The sequence below is a fragment of the Xenopus laevis genome, chromosome 4L (genome assembly GCF_017654675.1).
Source record: "Xenopus laevis strain J_2021 chromosome 4L, Xenopus_laevis_v10.1, whole genome shotgun sequence".
NCBI classification, from domain to species: domain Eukaryota; kingdom Metazoa; phylum Chordata; class Amphibia; order Anura; family Pipidae; genus Xenopus; species Xenopus laevis.
The window spans coordinates 15,453,124-15,468,613 of NC_054377.1; the positions used below are offsets into that span (position 1 = coordinate 15,453,124).

Consider the following 15,490-nt stretch of genomic DNA (forward strand, 5'->3'; position numbering starts at 1 on the left):
ACCGATTCGGTCTGTGTGTATATGTCCATCTCAACTGAGGAGTTTCAGCAGAAGGCCCTGATAATGGTAAAATAACCTAAAAAAAGTTTCTGCAAGACATATTGAATGTGGGACAGGAGCTCAGCCTCAATGTAGCACTTTCTCAGGCAAATAACGAGGAACATCATTTTGTTTGATAATTATAACTCCCCCCCATAATCTTTTATTTTGATGCCAATAAGTTTCAATCGCATACAGAGAGTTCTACAACATATTGCAAACAATCTACATATACATAAAAAGAATGCAGGCTTCTACGGGTCTTAAAAATATGTTGGCTTGAACACAAGCACTTAACCTGTTCCAGCTGGAACTGACAGATGATTTTGGGTGGCAGAAAGAAAAGGGGATTGGAATACATAAGACTAGCAGTCACAGGGACATACAGTATGCTCAGTCGTGCATTGCAACACGTGTGGGTACAGATGATTGGACAATAACAATGAAGCTTATTAACATGCACTGCGGAGGTAACTACATAAGTCTCCAAAATAATGACTTGTGTCTGGCCACTCTCTTCTTCCGAGTATGTATTTACTTTGCAACAGCAATAAAACAAACGATTGGTTGATAAAACGGACATGATACAGCCGTGGATTTTCTTGTTCTGAATACTGCAAACTGTACATGATTCCCAGTATCCCCTAACCATCAGCATGGTTAGTAGGGAATCAGGAAGTTTTAGTTCAAAAAACATCCAAAAAAGATGCAGATCCCGGCTTTCCTCTGCTATGAAGGCCAGGCTAATATTGTACATGATCATTATTATGCTATGAACTGCCCATTGTGATCATTGATTTGTGTTGGTATAGTCCTCACCAGGTTGGTCTCCCTAGGCCCTATTATGATACATTATGTTGACCCCAAATAATCCCAAATGGGGATCAAATACCGTAAAGATTAGGGGACGTCTAAAATTGATGACTACACCAAAGCTCTCTTTATAACACAACTTTCAGTACCATCAGATCACTCTGTATCCTTCCAGTTGCTTCCAGTTGGACTACAACTCCCAGCATTCAATGGCATGAAGGTGGTCTCCTTTACCTTAGCAACATCTTAGGGTGAAGACACGAGGAGATTAGTCAACGGATCTCCTCTAGTGTGGACAGCTAAAATCCTCCTTTGGAGCTTTAACAGGCAACTATTTTCTAAAGCAGCTCTGAAACTTCAGGGAACTTTGTGGCACATGTGATTTGCATGTTGGCCGCTGGAAAAGAATTTGGATGAGATTAGTTGCCCAAGTTTGAGGAAATTAATTACGGGGTGACTAATCTCCTAATGTGTCATTGCCCTTAGGCTATGGCCACATGGGGATGTTTCTTGGCCTGTGTATAAATCTAAGCCGAGAAATAGCTGCTTTGCCTTTCTCTTCCCAGTATTCTTCAATGTGATTTTAGTTTGCCCATTCCTCAGCCTGCACAGTGCATTGTAACTGGAGGATGCTGGGGTAGGAGGCAATAAAATGTGCTAAGCCAAAGTGTAGGGGAAATAAGCTGCCAATTGTTTTGCTGATGAGCAAACAATATGGCACCTCCTGCATTCTGGATATACGCAAATAAGCGGAAAAAGGGCAATTATATGCAATACAAACACACCATAAATACAATATATTTGCTATTTAAAAGCCACTATAGGGATAGTTTCATGATCTTATGGACAAAACATTTTCGTAAGACAATCAAACACCTCAAAAAAGTCCTTTTCTCGCCTTAAATCTGCTGCACTCTTGAGGAAAGGAAGGGGAATGCAGTTTGAAATAAATCATCTTCCATGCTAACTCAGACCCGTGTATCTAAGACATTGTAGTGTATTTTGTTGTTTTACTGCCATCCAGTGGCATCAACAGGATCTGCTGTCAAAGCAGTAAATACTTTGTGTGTGTGTGTTTTTAGGCTGCCCAACTTTTCCCATAATACAGACTATGATTCTAAAAGGACATAATTCATGTTGCCATTGCTCCGATTCACATTACGCAGGACCGTGACATTTCCTATAACGATGAGAACATTGCACTTTACATCACAAAGGTGAGACACTGTATATAACCGGCCCAGCTACAAACCTGTGTCCACTTACAGACAGACCGTTTCCCGACCGAGAGGGCGACCCTTTTGCACAATACAGAGAAGCACAGGATAATGGAGAATCGCAATGGTACAAAGATTACTGTTACAAACCTACGACTACGCCACTGTATTAAAAAGGTTTTAAAATTCCCTTGAGGTTTTAAAAAAAGGAGGGTAAGTAAAAACTGCCCTGTAAACGTTACATTAGAAGGACCCGTTAGGATATTGAGACCTGTGCAGGGTGGGCCTGGAAGGAGCAGCCCCTCGGGATTCTCAGGTCAATACAAATTTACTGGATAGTGGAATTCAGAGTTTGTGTCTTGCCAACGCATTCGCCTAATTCTGCTGCCGGCGCTTGGCCGATCGCATTTTTTCAAATCGGGACTCCATTTCTTCCAGGACCCTTGGGGTGTATCGGACCACCAGCTTCACCTTCCCTTGAGCAGCTTTCAGGAGTTCCACTGCTTTCTCGTGGTGCTCACCCTCCACGCTCTGTAGAGAAACAGAATTGAGTGGTTCAGCCACTAATGTATGTGCAATGCAGCAATATGAGCAGTTCTCTGGGCCAACAGGAGCTAAATGAGTATTCAAGTATGATATGATGGGGTTCTGACTAGAGGAATAGAACCATAATTGTTTAGTTGTAATATTGGTGTGCAAGTGCAACTCCGGTCATTTTGCCTGGTCATGTGCTTTCAGAAAGAGCCAGCACTTTAGGATGGAACTGCTTTCTGACAGGCTGTTTTTCCTACTCAATGTAACTGAATGTGTTGCAGTGGGACCTGGATTTTACTATTGAGTGCTGTTCTTATATCTACCAGGGAGCTGTTATCTTGTGTTAGGGATCTGTTATCTGGTTACCTTCCCATTGTTCTGATGTTAGGCTGCTTGGGGGGAAAGGGAGGGGGTGATATCATTCCAGCTTGCAGTACAGCAGTAAAGAGTGACTGAAGTTTATCAAAGCACAAGTCATGACTAGGGGCAGCTGGGAAACTGACAATATGTTTAGCCACATATCAAATTTTAAAATTAAATATAAAAAAAAATCTGTTTGTTTTTTTGAGAAATGGATTTCAGTGCAGAAGTCTGCTGGAGCAGCACTATTAACTGATGTGTTTTGGAAAAAAAATTTTTCCCCATGACAGTATCCCTTTAATTATTTTCCATGTTCCCCCAAGCTTCCATGAAGGTATTCTTGCCCCAGCTTTCATTGTATGTGCTATCAGCTACGACCATATTCTTAGTGCTGGAAAGATACGAGTGTATATTCATACCACGCCATTAACAGAGAGCAGCTGGTCTCCACGCTTGAGTCCTCCATGACGATCTGCAATCCCACCAGGAATAATACGAGAGATGTAGATGGGAGAGTTCTGCTCTTTCCCCCCCATTATGTTGAATCCCAGACCCTCTTCTGTTTTGGGGAGCTCCACCACTCGGGGGTGGGAATGGCCTTCGCTTGCAGCAAATGCAGCCACAGTAGCCTGAAAAACACGGTCATGTTTTATATATATGTGTGTAGAAAGACGAGTGATAAAAAGTGCCAACCTGCCAGGGTCAGTGAGAAATAAAGGGGTTGTTCACCTTTAAAATAACATTTAGTATGATGTAGAGAGTATTTGGAGACAATTTGCAATTGGTTTTCATTTTTTATTATTTGTGCTTTTTGAGTTATTTTGCTTTTTATTCAGCAGCTCTTCAGCTTGCAGTTTCAGCCATCCGGTTACCAAGGTCCAAATTACCCTAGCAACCACGCAATGCTTTGAATAAGAGACTGGAATATGAATAAGAGAGGGCTTGAAAATAAACATGACAAATAAAAAGTAGCACTAACAATACATTTGCAGCCTTACAGAGCATTTGTTTTTAGATGGGTCAGTGACCCCCATTTGAAAGCTGGACAGAGTTAGAAGGAGGCAAATAATTCAAAAACTTTAAAAAAAAAAAAAACGAATACCAATTGAAAGGTTGATTAAAACTATCCATTCTATAACATACTAAAAGTTAACTTAAAGGTGAACCACCCCTTTAAGAAAAAAGAAATATTTAAAATGAAGACTGATTGAAAAATTGCCTAAAACATGGCATTCTGTAACATACTTAAGTGCAACTTTCCTTTTAAAATAGCTTTAGGTTAAATGTACAGGTATGGGATCGGTTATCCAGAAACCCATTATCCACAGACTCCCATAGACTTCATTTTAATGAAATAATTCTCATTTTTTTTAAAATGAATCCTTATTGGAGTCAAAGCCTGCATATTGGGTTTATTTAATGTTTTTTTAAGGAATGTAGGCCCAAATTACAGAAAGATCCCTTATCCGGAAAACCCAAGGTCCCGAGCATTCCGGATAACAGGTCCCATACCTGTACTGCAACAATGAGGAACATTAAATGTAAAGAAAATGACTATACAACATGGGATAATGCACCTTTAAAGCTATATGGACATGTTCCTATAAAAATCATTGTCAGTATTAAGTAAATGCTGCACCCGGAGAAGTTCATCTCAAAGCCCCCCTCAAAACTGCCCCCGCAAACCTTCGTTAACCGGACCCGCCGACACTGCTAAATGATCTTCTGTACCTGTTTCAGTGACGCTGGGCTGGGGGCGGTGCAATCCTTCCATAGGCTTATTTTGAATGAAAACAGGAATTCAGCCAATGGAAAGATCACTCCGCCCCTTCCCTGCGTCACTGAAGCAACACTGAAGATTTGTTAGTAGTGTCAGCAGGTCAGTTGCACACAGGTTCGCGGGCTGAATTTTATAGGAACGTGTCAGTATCGATTAAATGACAGTATACTGTTATTTAAACGGAATCGTCTGTTGTTCATTTATATGTAAGCACTATATAAATGACAGAACAAGCAAGTGTCATGCAAAACAATTAGTAGCTGCAGAAGGAGGGTGAAACAAATCCTTACTTACCTTTGCCGTGGCATTTGCTCTCACTTCTGGGCTGCTGCTGATATCCACAGTTTCATACACATGTTCATAAACCTTCAAAAAAAAAAAAAAAAGTGAAATGAAGACGCAGCAGTTGTTTGTGAGTTGTTAATGCAACATTTGAGAGTTGTTGGCAGTACGACTGGCCAGCTTCTAAAACCAACCAAAGTTGGGCTGTTGGCCACATGTAGTGGAGAATTCAGGCAGCAATGTGACTTCATAAGTGTCCTAAAACCAGGAAGTTTGGGAGGTGGTACCACCAAAAACTCTATGCTTAAAGGAGAGCTAAACCCTAACAATGAATATGGCTAAAAAGTCCATATATTATATACTGAACTTATTGCACCAGCCTAAAGTTTCAGCTTGTCAATAGCAGCAATGATCCAGGACTTCAAACTTGTCACAGGGGGTCACCATCTTGGAAAGTGTCTGTGACACTCACATGCTCAGTGGGCTCTGATTGGCTGTTGAGAAGCTAAGCTTAGGGCTCGTCACTAATTATCCAGCAGAAAATGAGCTTCCCCTGTAATATAAGCTGATGCTACAGGTTTGCTGATTATTAAATTCTGATGCTAATTGCACTGGTTTCTGTGTTGCCATGTAGTAATTATCTGTATTAATTACTAATCAGTCGTATATTGTGACATTTCTATTCTATGTGTACTGTAGTGATGTGCAGGTGGGGATTTCCCTGACCCGCACCCAACCCTAACCCACCCTACCTGAGCTGCATCTGACTTCCAGGCTGCTTCTATAGACCTGCGCCGCCAAAGACTTCACAAAAGGGACGGGGCGAGCAGGCGCAGCGTTTATAAAAGTTGAACCTGGAAGTCAGCAGCTGGCATTTCACCACAAGAACAGTGCGAGGTCGGCCCGAACCTGCCCAAACCCGCAGGTATCAGGCCGGCCCGCACATCACTAGTGTACTGTATATTGTGAGTGGGTCCCTAAGCTCAGTAAGTGACAGCAGCACAGAGCATGTGCAGTGAATCAGCAGAAAAGAAGATGGGGAGCTACTGGGGCATCTTTGGAGACACAGATATTTACTGTTAAAAGGCTGTGGTTGCTTTGGGCTGGTACAGAAGCCCAACACACAATGTACAACATTTCTAGCTACTTCTTTAGTTAAGCTTTAGTTCTGGGATAACTGGGTTTCAGTATCAACTTCCCCTTCAAAAAACCTCCTATTGCCGTAGTGTAGCATCACAACTGCCTTACAATAATGAGGGGCAAATCTTAGTTGATGGAGGATTTCCATTGCATGGTGCCAGCTAAATTCTTACTGCGCACAATAGAGGGAATTAGAGTGTACATTAGCCCTTTAATATAAAATGCTGAAGAGGCTAAATGACAGAGGGGAGAGAGGAGTCTGTTGAACTATGGAGCATATTTAAGGCACAGATCAGAATTTTTTTATTTTTGTCCTTTAAGCCCAAAATATCCGGCACACAGGTGGGCTCTCAGCTGCACTCATATACAGGAGGTCCCTGGATTCAGGATAACAAATAATAAGACTCAAATACCGGTGCATAGGTTGTGTATAACCACACAGCCGTACAGTATGGCCAGAGAGCTTGCACTCTAGGGGAGGCATGGGAACCTATGGGCAAACAGATAACTCACCTCCCTGATGGCGTTGCAGAAATCACTCTGTAGGACTCTCTGTAGCGCGTGCAGCTTGTGTGGGGGCACCTCTCCGCTTCTCTGCAGCTTTTCTAGCAACTCGATGGCCCTGAGGATATCTGCAAATATAAGAGAAAACAATGCTGTTTGTACAAGAAGGGGTGTAAAGCCATTTTGTAGAATAAAAGCAAATGTAAGTCTAAGTAACTTCTGCATATACATTTATTAAAGGTCATTGCTACCGAAAGCCATAATGATCTGCTGTCCCATGCACTGCTGGTCCTGACTACATGTACCAATGTTTCAGTAGTCAGCCAAGCCAGTGCGGGAACTGCAGTTCCAAAGTATTCTAGTTTGGGGACCTCTCCAAGTAAGTTTCTATTGAAAAAAACGAGATTACCGACGTGTGCGTGACTGTTCCAATGGTTTATGCAGTCAGAAGCAGCACTGCAGAGAAAAGCAAAGGACAGACAGATACAAAGTTATATTTGGGTTTGCACTCCCTTTAAGTTAATGAATGTTAAACAAGTGGAAAGAGAGGCACGTGCTGGGCTCGCTGCAGATCTAACGGAGAATCTGTCTACTAATCTGTCTACGCAGACACCGGGACATCTGCTGGATTAGTGGCCTCCGTTAGCAAATGCCGCGACTAATCTGCCCCATTGGTTGTCTCAAGCAGAACATTTTCGGCTCTTATTATTAAAAGCAACTTGAAAAGAAAAGGGTCCGTATTGTTGTTTTCCCAGTTGTGCAGGAACCGCCCAGCTCTCACATAGACACTGAATATTGCAGGGGGCACTTTGTATCACCAGAAGGGAGGAAAGTGTTAAAGGGTTGGTTCACCTTTAAAGGAGAAGGAAACTCTAAAAAAAAAACCTGTACCCCCAACCCACGTAGACCCCCCTCCCCTCAGGCTAACTGCCCCCCCCCGGGAAATGCCCCATACGTTATACTTACCCCTCGTCGCAGATTCTGGCAGCGAACTTCACGGCATCCATCTTCCGGGTCCTCGATAAACTGACTGGGAGATCGGTATTTCGGCCCATGCGCAGTTGGAGCAGTTTGCCGGGTTTCGACAACGAAATTGACGGAGATCACGGATCTCCCAGTCAGCTTACAGAGGACCCGGAAGATGGATGCCGTGAAGTCTGCTGCCACAATCTGCGACGAGGGGTAAGTATAACGTATGGGGCATTTCCCGGGTGGGGGGGAGATAGCCTGAGGGGAGGAGGGTCTACTTGGGGTGGGGGGTACGGGGTTTTTTTTTTGTTTTTTTTTTACAGGGTTTCCTTGTCCTTTAAGTTAACTTTTGTGTTATATAATATGTCTTTCTACAGCAAACTACCAAACTGCAAAGCAATGCTAAACGTAAAGTTTTTGTTTTGTTTTTTTAAATCTCTGAAAATCGTCACAAAGCTTGCATTTTACCCCATTATATACCCAACATTTTGTGGTCTACCAGAATAAAGCATCCTAAATATGAACACCGGGGGTCTTATGAACAGTTTGATGCCCCATATCCAGTACAACTATGGCCCACATCACACAGGCAATTTGTAGCAAAATTATTACATTTCTTTTCATTGGGCCGACATTTTTCAGACCGATCGGTGTTTGGTCGATCGGACAGGTTAGAAAATTTCTGTCGGCTGCCGATAATATCTCGGTGTGTATTGCCGATGGTACGATTTTCAGTGGGAGACTGTCACTAGCTTTGTCGAACTTATCTATCGTACGATTGCTGTCAGGGGCAGAACAGCGGCTGATCTGTTCTTAACTACTTTATTTGATCTGAATGGTAAGACTTTTGCATCTTTGGCCAGCTTTAGTCAAGCAGATTTCTCCAGCAGCAACAATTAATCCAGCACTGAGAAATGGGAGCCGGCGTCACTGGAACTGTGATGTCACCTTAATTTGCATTAATTAAACGTCCAAACCCGCAGCAACTTCCAAAACTAGCCCAAATCCGTACCTCGGCGGGTTTGGACTTTTAAAACCTGCCAATTAGTTTTAAAAATAGCCCAGTTCGGCTACGAACCCACCAATCTGGCAACCCTGATCGTGGCACAGAGCAGTCAATTTGATTTGTTATAACAGATGTGATAAGTTTAAAGCATAACATTTAATATTGATATCTATCGGGGAAACAACAATGGATGGAGTTGGCCCTGAATTTGCTAGGAGGGGAGAGAGAAACGATAAAATGCATTTCAATGTCTGCCAGGAGTTACAGAGGTCCTTAAAACGTATAGTTATTAAGCCTAGTTATTCCACTTCATGAAAGCCATTACAAACGTGAACTGAACCGTTACATTTCACTGTGCTGGCTGGTAAGAATAATGTGACTGAATAAAGAGACGGGTGCTATATTTCCCCCTATTGTAATAACAGCAGAATGGAAGAGAGTAGCACAACACCATTTTTGTTGCAGGTGGGGAGCTTCCCCATTTATTTTTCACCACAAGTAGATTAACGTTTCCGGGGGGGTTTTCACCCACCCTTCATCAGGAGTTTGTGGGTGAAAACCCCCCCTGTTGTGCTACTCTCTTCCATTCTGCTGTTATTACAATGATTGACGTGTGCTGACCGTCTAGAGAGTTTTGCACCATCAAGCAGGAATTGGCATAGGAAAGGCGAGTGAGGTGCGGAAATTTCCACGTTTGGATACTATATTTCCCCCTATCCCATTAACAGAATTTCTGTTATTTACGAATACCACAACCTAAACCTTTCCAGCTGTGCCATGAAGAGCAGCCTAGCACAATGCACAGAGCTGCTTCCCAAACACGTACTAAAGAGAGGTGAGGCAGTGCAACACGAGAGGCTACAGGAGCAGTCAGTGTAGCCACAGAAAGATGCTAGTTCAAATGTATTACTTACAGACTCCACTAGCCTACACTGAGCGGAATTACAGGCATCTATGTCCTGCGACCTCCTGTTCTGTTCCACACAGTCCAGCCAGTGAAGCCTCGGGGAGAGGAGGGGAGTGGTGTGCTGTAGGGCAGCAAACAGCAGTCTCTCTCATCTCTGTAGTCTAGTCTCTGCATAAAAATTTGGCGGGTTTTGAAGTCCTAACCCACAGCAACTAGCCCAAAACTAGCCATTGGCAGGTTTGAACTTTTAAAACCCGCCACTACATTTTAAAAATAGCCCAATTTCACATAATATCCCTCATACGCAATTCTTTCAATATTTGCGTTACGATACGGCATTATGTGGAAACTGCTTGGAAATCCCAAATGTCCCAAATCCTTAGATACTTTGAAACAATGTGCCACAGCCACTCATACCCAACACACCTCATCTCACTTTTGTATATGAGCCTCGCGACAGACAATACAGACGCACATCAACCTTACATGCTAAAATGGGAAGAGGACTTGGACCTCACAATTTGGGAAACAGCTAAAAGAACATCAATATGAGCAGTCTCTAGTGAGAGAGCAAATAAAATCATATTTCGATAGTACTACACCCCTACACGCATTAGTAAACTAAGCGGTAACCCGGATCATTCAAAGTGCTTTAGAGGGTGTGGAGAGAGGGGCTCCTTCCTGCACACCTGGTGGACCTGTACAGTAGCTCAGGAATTTTGGAAGATGGTAGCAACATTTCTCTCTGAAGTTCTGCATTGCACTATACAAGCATCTCCACAAACGTTTCTCCTAGGGATGAAGATTTGAGCCATACATTTAAAACAAACTCGTAAATTATCCACTCACATCTTGACAGCAGCAAGACCTTTATTGGCAGCAAACTGGAAAAGACCTACAATTCCGGGCTTACAATTGCTGTTGACAAAGGTAAACTGGATTAGAGCAATGGAATCCATACGAAACAAACTTCAGATTAGAAGTTATGACTGGTATCCGTGGGTTCAACATCTGGAGACTCTGCAAGCTAGAGGTAATAAGTGGGAGATATTGCGTATCCAGACCTAGTCGAGACCTGTCTACTTTCCTTGTTCCCCCCGCCCCTATTTTTCTCTTTCTTCTTAACATCCTGTCGTCTTCCACCCTATCCTTCCCCATTTACCCCAAAAAAAAAAAAACTTCTTTCACTTCCATGAGGATATTTCTTTATTGTAATGTAACTTTCCAGGATATGGGCGACAAGCAATTATTGAGCTAAATGATAAGATAGCCTGATGTGGAATATCTGATACAGTCATACATACACGTTGACATAGTCTACTGCAGGAATCCCCAACCTTTTGTACCCGTGAGCAACATTGAGAAGTTAAAGGAGTTGAGGAGCAACACTAGCATGAAAAATGTTTTTGGGGTGCCAAATAAGTGCTTTGATCGGCCATTTGTAGCCCCATGTGGATTGTAAACCTACATTGAGGCTCTGTTTGGCAGTGCACCTGGTTTTTAGACAACCAAAACTTGCCTCCAAGCCTCAAATTCAAAAATAATCTCCTGCTTTGAGACCACTGGGAGCAACATCCAAGGGGTTGGAGAGCAACATGTTACTCACGAGCTACTGGTTGGGGATCACTGGTCTACTGCATCATTGTTGTACCTGTTATTTTTCTTTGGAAATGAAGATCAATAAGTTAAATTATTAAAAAAAAAAAAAAATAGGCCAATTTCGCAGTAAACCTGTCAACCCTGCCAGGATTCCTGCTTGGTCTGACTGAGGTATTTACCATCTGTCTCCCTAGTCCCCACCCAGGGCAGGGCGGGCTAGTCACACAGTCCGACTCAGAGTCCAGCCAGCGAAACTGCGGGGGAGGGGCGTGCCGTGGCAGCACAAGCTGTCGTGACATCCACACTGTGTCTCCCCCTCAGTCTCCACACAGCCAGCAAAGGAGGGGGGGGATGGGGCGTGCCAGGGCAGCACAGCAGCAGCACTCTGTCATCTGAGTCGTCTCCAGTGAGCTGCGTCAATACAATTTGCATAGCAAAATTTAGGCAGGTTTCAAAGTCCAAAGTAGCCCAATTTAGTGGTGAACCCGCCAACCTGACCTGGAAAAGGAGGAGAGGGCTGTACAGAACTGCAGGCGATTGGCACCTCCCCTCCTAAGCAACGAGCAGGCAGATTCAGGGGAAACGAATGCCTGTGTCTGTGTATGGGACAGAGGAGCTTTTTTGTTTAAAATAAATGCCAAAAAAAACCCGCCATTAAATAGCCCAATTTGCTTATTAACCCGACAACCCTGCTTCTGCCCCTCACCTCTCTGTAAGGAAACCGGATCTCCCACGGCAGCCATTTTCTTTGTCAAAGTAAAATCCCACGGCTTTTGGGAGGTGGTGACGTAACAGTCACATGATGAAGAAGTGGGCGGGCGTCTACATGATTTAAGCTGGCCATAGATGCAAAGATCCGACTTTCCCATCTCCTGACCCGCCACTAACCATTCAGATCAAAGTCTTACCAGTCAGATTAGTTAAAGAACAGATCAGCAATGTTCTGCCCCTGACAGCAATCGTACGATATCTATGTCCAACCAAAGCTAGTGACAGTCTCCCACTGAAAATCGTACGATCGGCAATACACGCCGAGATATTATCAGCAGCCAACAGAAATTTTCTGACCTGTCCGATCGACCAAACGACCGATCTCCACCGGACGAAAAATGTCGGGACTCTCCACACACGGTCCGAATATCGTACGAATCCTCGATTCGTACGATCAGATCTTTGCGTCTATGGCCAGCTTTAGAAAAGCAGCAGCCATAGCACTAGGACGTGGGAGGAGGCTGAGGACCTACACAGGAGGGGCAGACAGACTTGAAAGAGAATTAGGACACTAAAAAAGTGCAGCATGTTGTTTATGAGAGTTGCTGTGAGGGGAGTGAGAAGTGGTGGCTGGGTTTGAAAATAAGTGAACTCAAGGGGAAAGGGAGAGATGTGTCGCAGCACAAATTGTGAGGGAGCAAATGGGGGATTTGGAAAGCAGATAAGGACAACTTTGGTATTGGACAAAAGCAGGATGGGGAAGAACTGCAAAAGGGAATTTAATACAGAGCAAAACTACTTTTTCAGTTACCGCATTTATTTCTCCTGATTGTCCTTTCATTCAAGGCATGTGAGATTTGTGGTTTTATAGGTAATTTAGTCTTCTTAACTGAGATAGGAAGGTAATAACTGAGACCACAGTCCCCAGTGTCCTGCCTTCTCCATCGTGTGGTGTCCCAGGGCTTAGTAACAACAACTAATAGAAGTTTTTAGGGACAGCTCCACCTCTCTACTACTTTCCATATTCTGACTATTACTGGGGTCTGATAGAGTTTTATTATAAACTATGAACTCGTTTTTTTTAAATACCATATTTATTGAGCACTACCACTTTCACCAGTTAACTTTTAATTCATTTGGTTCACTCATCAGTGAGTGGTTACAATTAACTTTAGCCCAGACACTTAAATGAAAGGTTTTTACATGGACATTATTGGTTTTTATGAATTATTTGATTTGATAGATGTCATGGCACAGAATAGGGGGGAAGATGAAATTGTAAAGAAAATGGAACCTCGAGTAAAAGTAGGAGATAAAACTGTAAGGGAAATGGCAAGTGAAAAAAAATGGGAACATGGGGCTGTAAGTGAAATTGTGCTTGGAACAAAGGCAGGAGATGAGGTTGCAGGGGGAATTGATCATGGAGTAAAGGGGAGAGCTATGTAAAGGTAGTTGGAGGAAAGGGGGGATGGAACTGCAGAGGAAAGGGTACTTGAAGGGGGAAATAGGACTGAGAGGGGAATTGCCCCTTTAGTAAATTTGGGAGGTGGGGCTAGAAGAGGAATTTTGCTTTGGGAAAGACAGGAGAAGAGGATGCAGGTCAAATTCTACATGGACAAAAGGGGGGAGATTGCACTGTAAGGGGAATTGTAATTGGAGGAGTGGAAGATGGAACTGCAAGGGGGATTGTACTTGGAGGAAAGGGGAAGATGAGGATTGTACTTGGAGGAAAGGGGAAGATGGGACTCCAAAGCGAATGGTACTTTGATGAAGAGGACTTAGGGGAATAGTAATAGAAATCAGGGATATAGGAGCTGCTGGGGGTACAGCAAGTCAGATGTTACTTGGACGAAAGGGGAGACGAAGACTTCACACAGAATAGTGCTTGGTGGAAATGGGGGCTGCAAAGTTATCACTACAATAGGAAGATTAGGTTTAGAATCTGTGAATATTGATAAATCGAAATTATTTTTGTGTTATTTTATAAATTACAGCTTTGCTTGAAAGGCCATTGAGAGCGATTTATTATACCCCTATTAGATATAGCTGCAAAACAAAGATATGATAGGCAGGGGAGATAAAGACCATATCAATTCAAGATAATGAGCCATGTGTGGGAGAGTACTAGGAATTCATTTTCCCAGTAGGATTTGTTTTGTGCCTTATCACTTGGCTTCAGAGATGTCATCAATTTAGAAAGGGAATTAAACATTGCCATCAAATGCTCATGTGTCTGTGGATTGATGCAGTATCATGTTGAGTCAGCCATGTAAAATGATTGGGATTTAATGAGATATTGTAACAACCCTAAGCAGTGGAATGCAAGAGGAATGTATATATGCGTATGTATATAACTGAGATCATATCTACACAGCTCTATCGACGAGGGTCAACTTGCACATAAACTTGAAACTTAGAGCACAACTTGAAAATTAGAGTAACGCGAGTGATCGGGTCGACCTATATAGCGGAATGTTTTATTACCCAGTACAGGTGTCTCTAGAAGTAGTATGTTCTGAGGGTAGGTCTTAAAAGAGAAAGCAGTGCTCCCCTTAATGTATTTCCCACACTCAGATCATGCCACTTCAAAACTTGAACCACCTTTTACATAGCTGAGAAGCAAACATGGCAGATGCTGATGAAATGTTGCACCAAAAGCACAGAGAGTTGAAGAAAGAGAAATGTTGGGGAAGAATAGATGTAGCATACAGTAATGGAAAGGCATAGCCATACAGATAACACAAATACATTAGACAGTATGCCAACCACTCACCCCCAAACCAGAGAAGTCCTAGGAATCCCTCTTAACCGCAATCAAATCAAAAATACTCTGGGGTGGAGAAGACCTAGCAATACTTCTTAACTGCAGTCCAATCGAAAATACTCTGGGGTAGAGAAGGCTTAACAATGCTTCTTAACTGCAGTCCAATCAAAAATACTCAGGTTGATTTATAAAGGTAAGTGCTTAATTGCACCAGTGTAATTGTCCTAAGCACCCTGTAGCATCTTTGCTCTCATTTTCTAACTAGTTGTAGACTGATCAAAATTATTGACTTCTAATTGATGCTTAATAGTTACTACACTGGTGCAATTTAGCATCTACTTTAGTAAAATAGTTGTCATATCCTTCAGACCAAAATATCTGCTGAAAGAAAATGTTCACCAATGATTTGACTCTCTAAAAAACTTTTCAATTGGTCTTCATTATTTCGTTTTTTTTCATTGTTTTCTTGCTCTTTTACTTTTCCAGCTTTCCAATAAGGGTCATCGACCCCATCTAAAAAAAAACAATGATCTGTAAAGCAACAAATGTAATCTTTATTTCTCATCTGTCTGTTCAGGCCTTTCTTATTCATATATCAGTCTCTCAATCAAATCAATGATTGGTTACTCGGGTAATTTGGAGCCTAGCACCCAGATAGCTGAAATTGCAAACTGGAGAGCTGCTTCATAGCTCAAAAACCACAAATAAAAAAAAATGAAAGCCAGTTGCAAATTGTCTTAGTATATCACTCTATACAACATACTTAATGTTAACTCAGCCCCAGCTCAAAAAACCCTTTAAAGCTAACCCTGAGATGATGGGTGGCCAAGTAAATAAATAAGTTTCAATAGTTTGTAGTATATGC

At 42.6% G+C, this 15,490-nt stretch overlaps 1 protein-coding gene across 1 annotated transcript; it reads right to left on the reverse strand.

Annotated features, from left to right (window-relative positions):
- Window positions 1–166: 166 nt before the first annotated feature.
- lin7c.2.L (lin-7 homolog C, gene 2 L homeolog) lies at window positions 167–11,986 on the reverse strand. The gene is made up of 5 exons (XM_018257459.2): window positions 11,857–11,986; window positions 6,679–6,797; window positions 5,038–5,109; window positions 3,383–3,592; window positions 167–2,600 (listed from the first exon to the last, which is right to left on the reverse strand). Exons 1-5 carry the CDS (start codon window positions 11,891–11,893, stop codon window positions 2,445–2,447), a joined length of 594 nt encoding a protein of 197 aa, XP_018112948.1. The 5' UTR covers window positions 11,894–11,986; the 3' UTR covers window positions 167–2,444.
- Between the last annotated feature and the right edge of the window lie 3,504 nt (window positions 11,987–15,490).

Coding starts and splice junctions, on each gene's coding strand:
- lin7c.2.L (XM_018257459.2), bottom strand. CDS start 11,893: ATGGCTGCCGTGGGAGATCCGGTTTCCTTACAGAGAG. Junction 6,798..11,856: donor TCCGGTTTCCTTACAGAGAG/GTGAGGGGCAGA, acceptor TTATATTTGCAG/ATATCCTCAGGGCCATCGAG. Junction 3,593..5,037: donor GAGCAAATGCCACGGCAAAG/GTAAGTAAGGAT, acceptor CGTGTTTTTCAG/GCTACTGTGGCTGCATTTGC.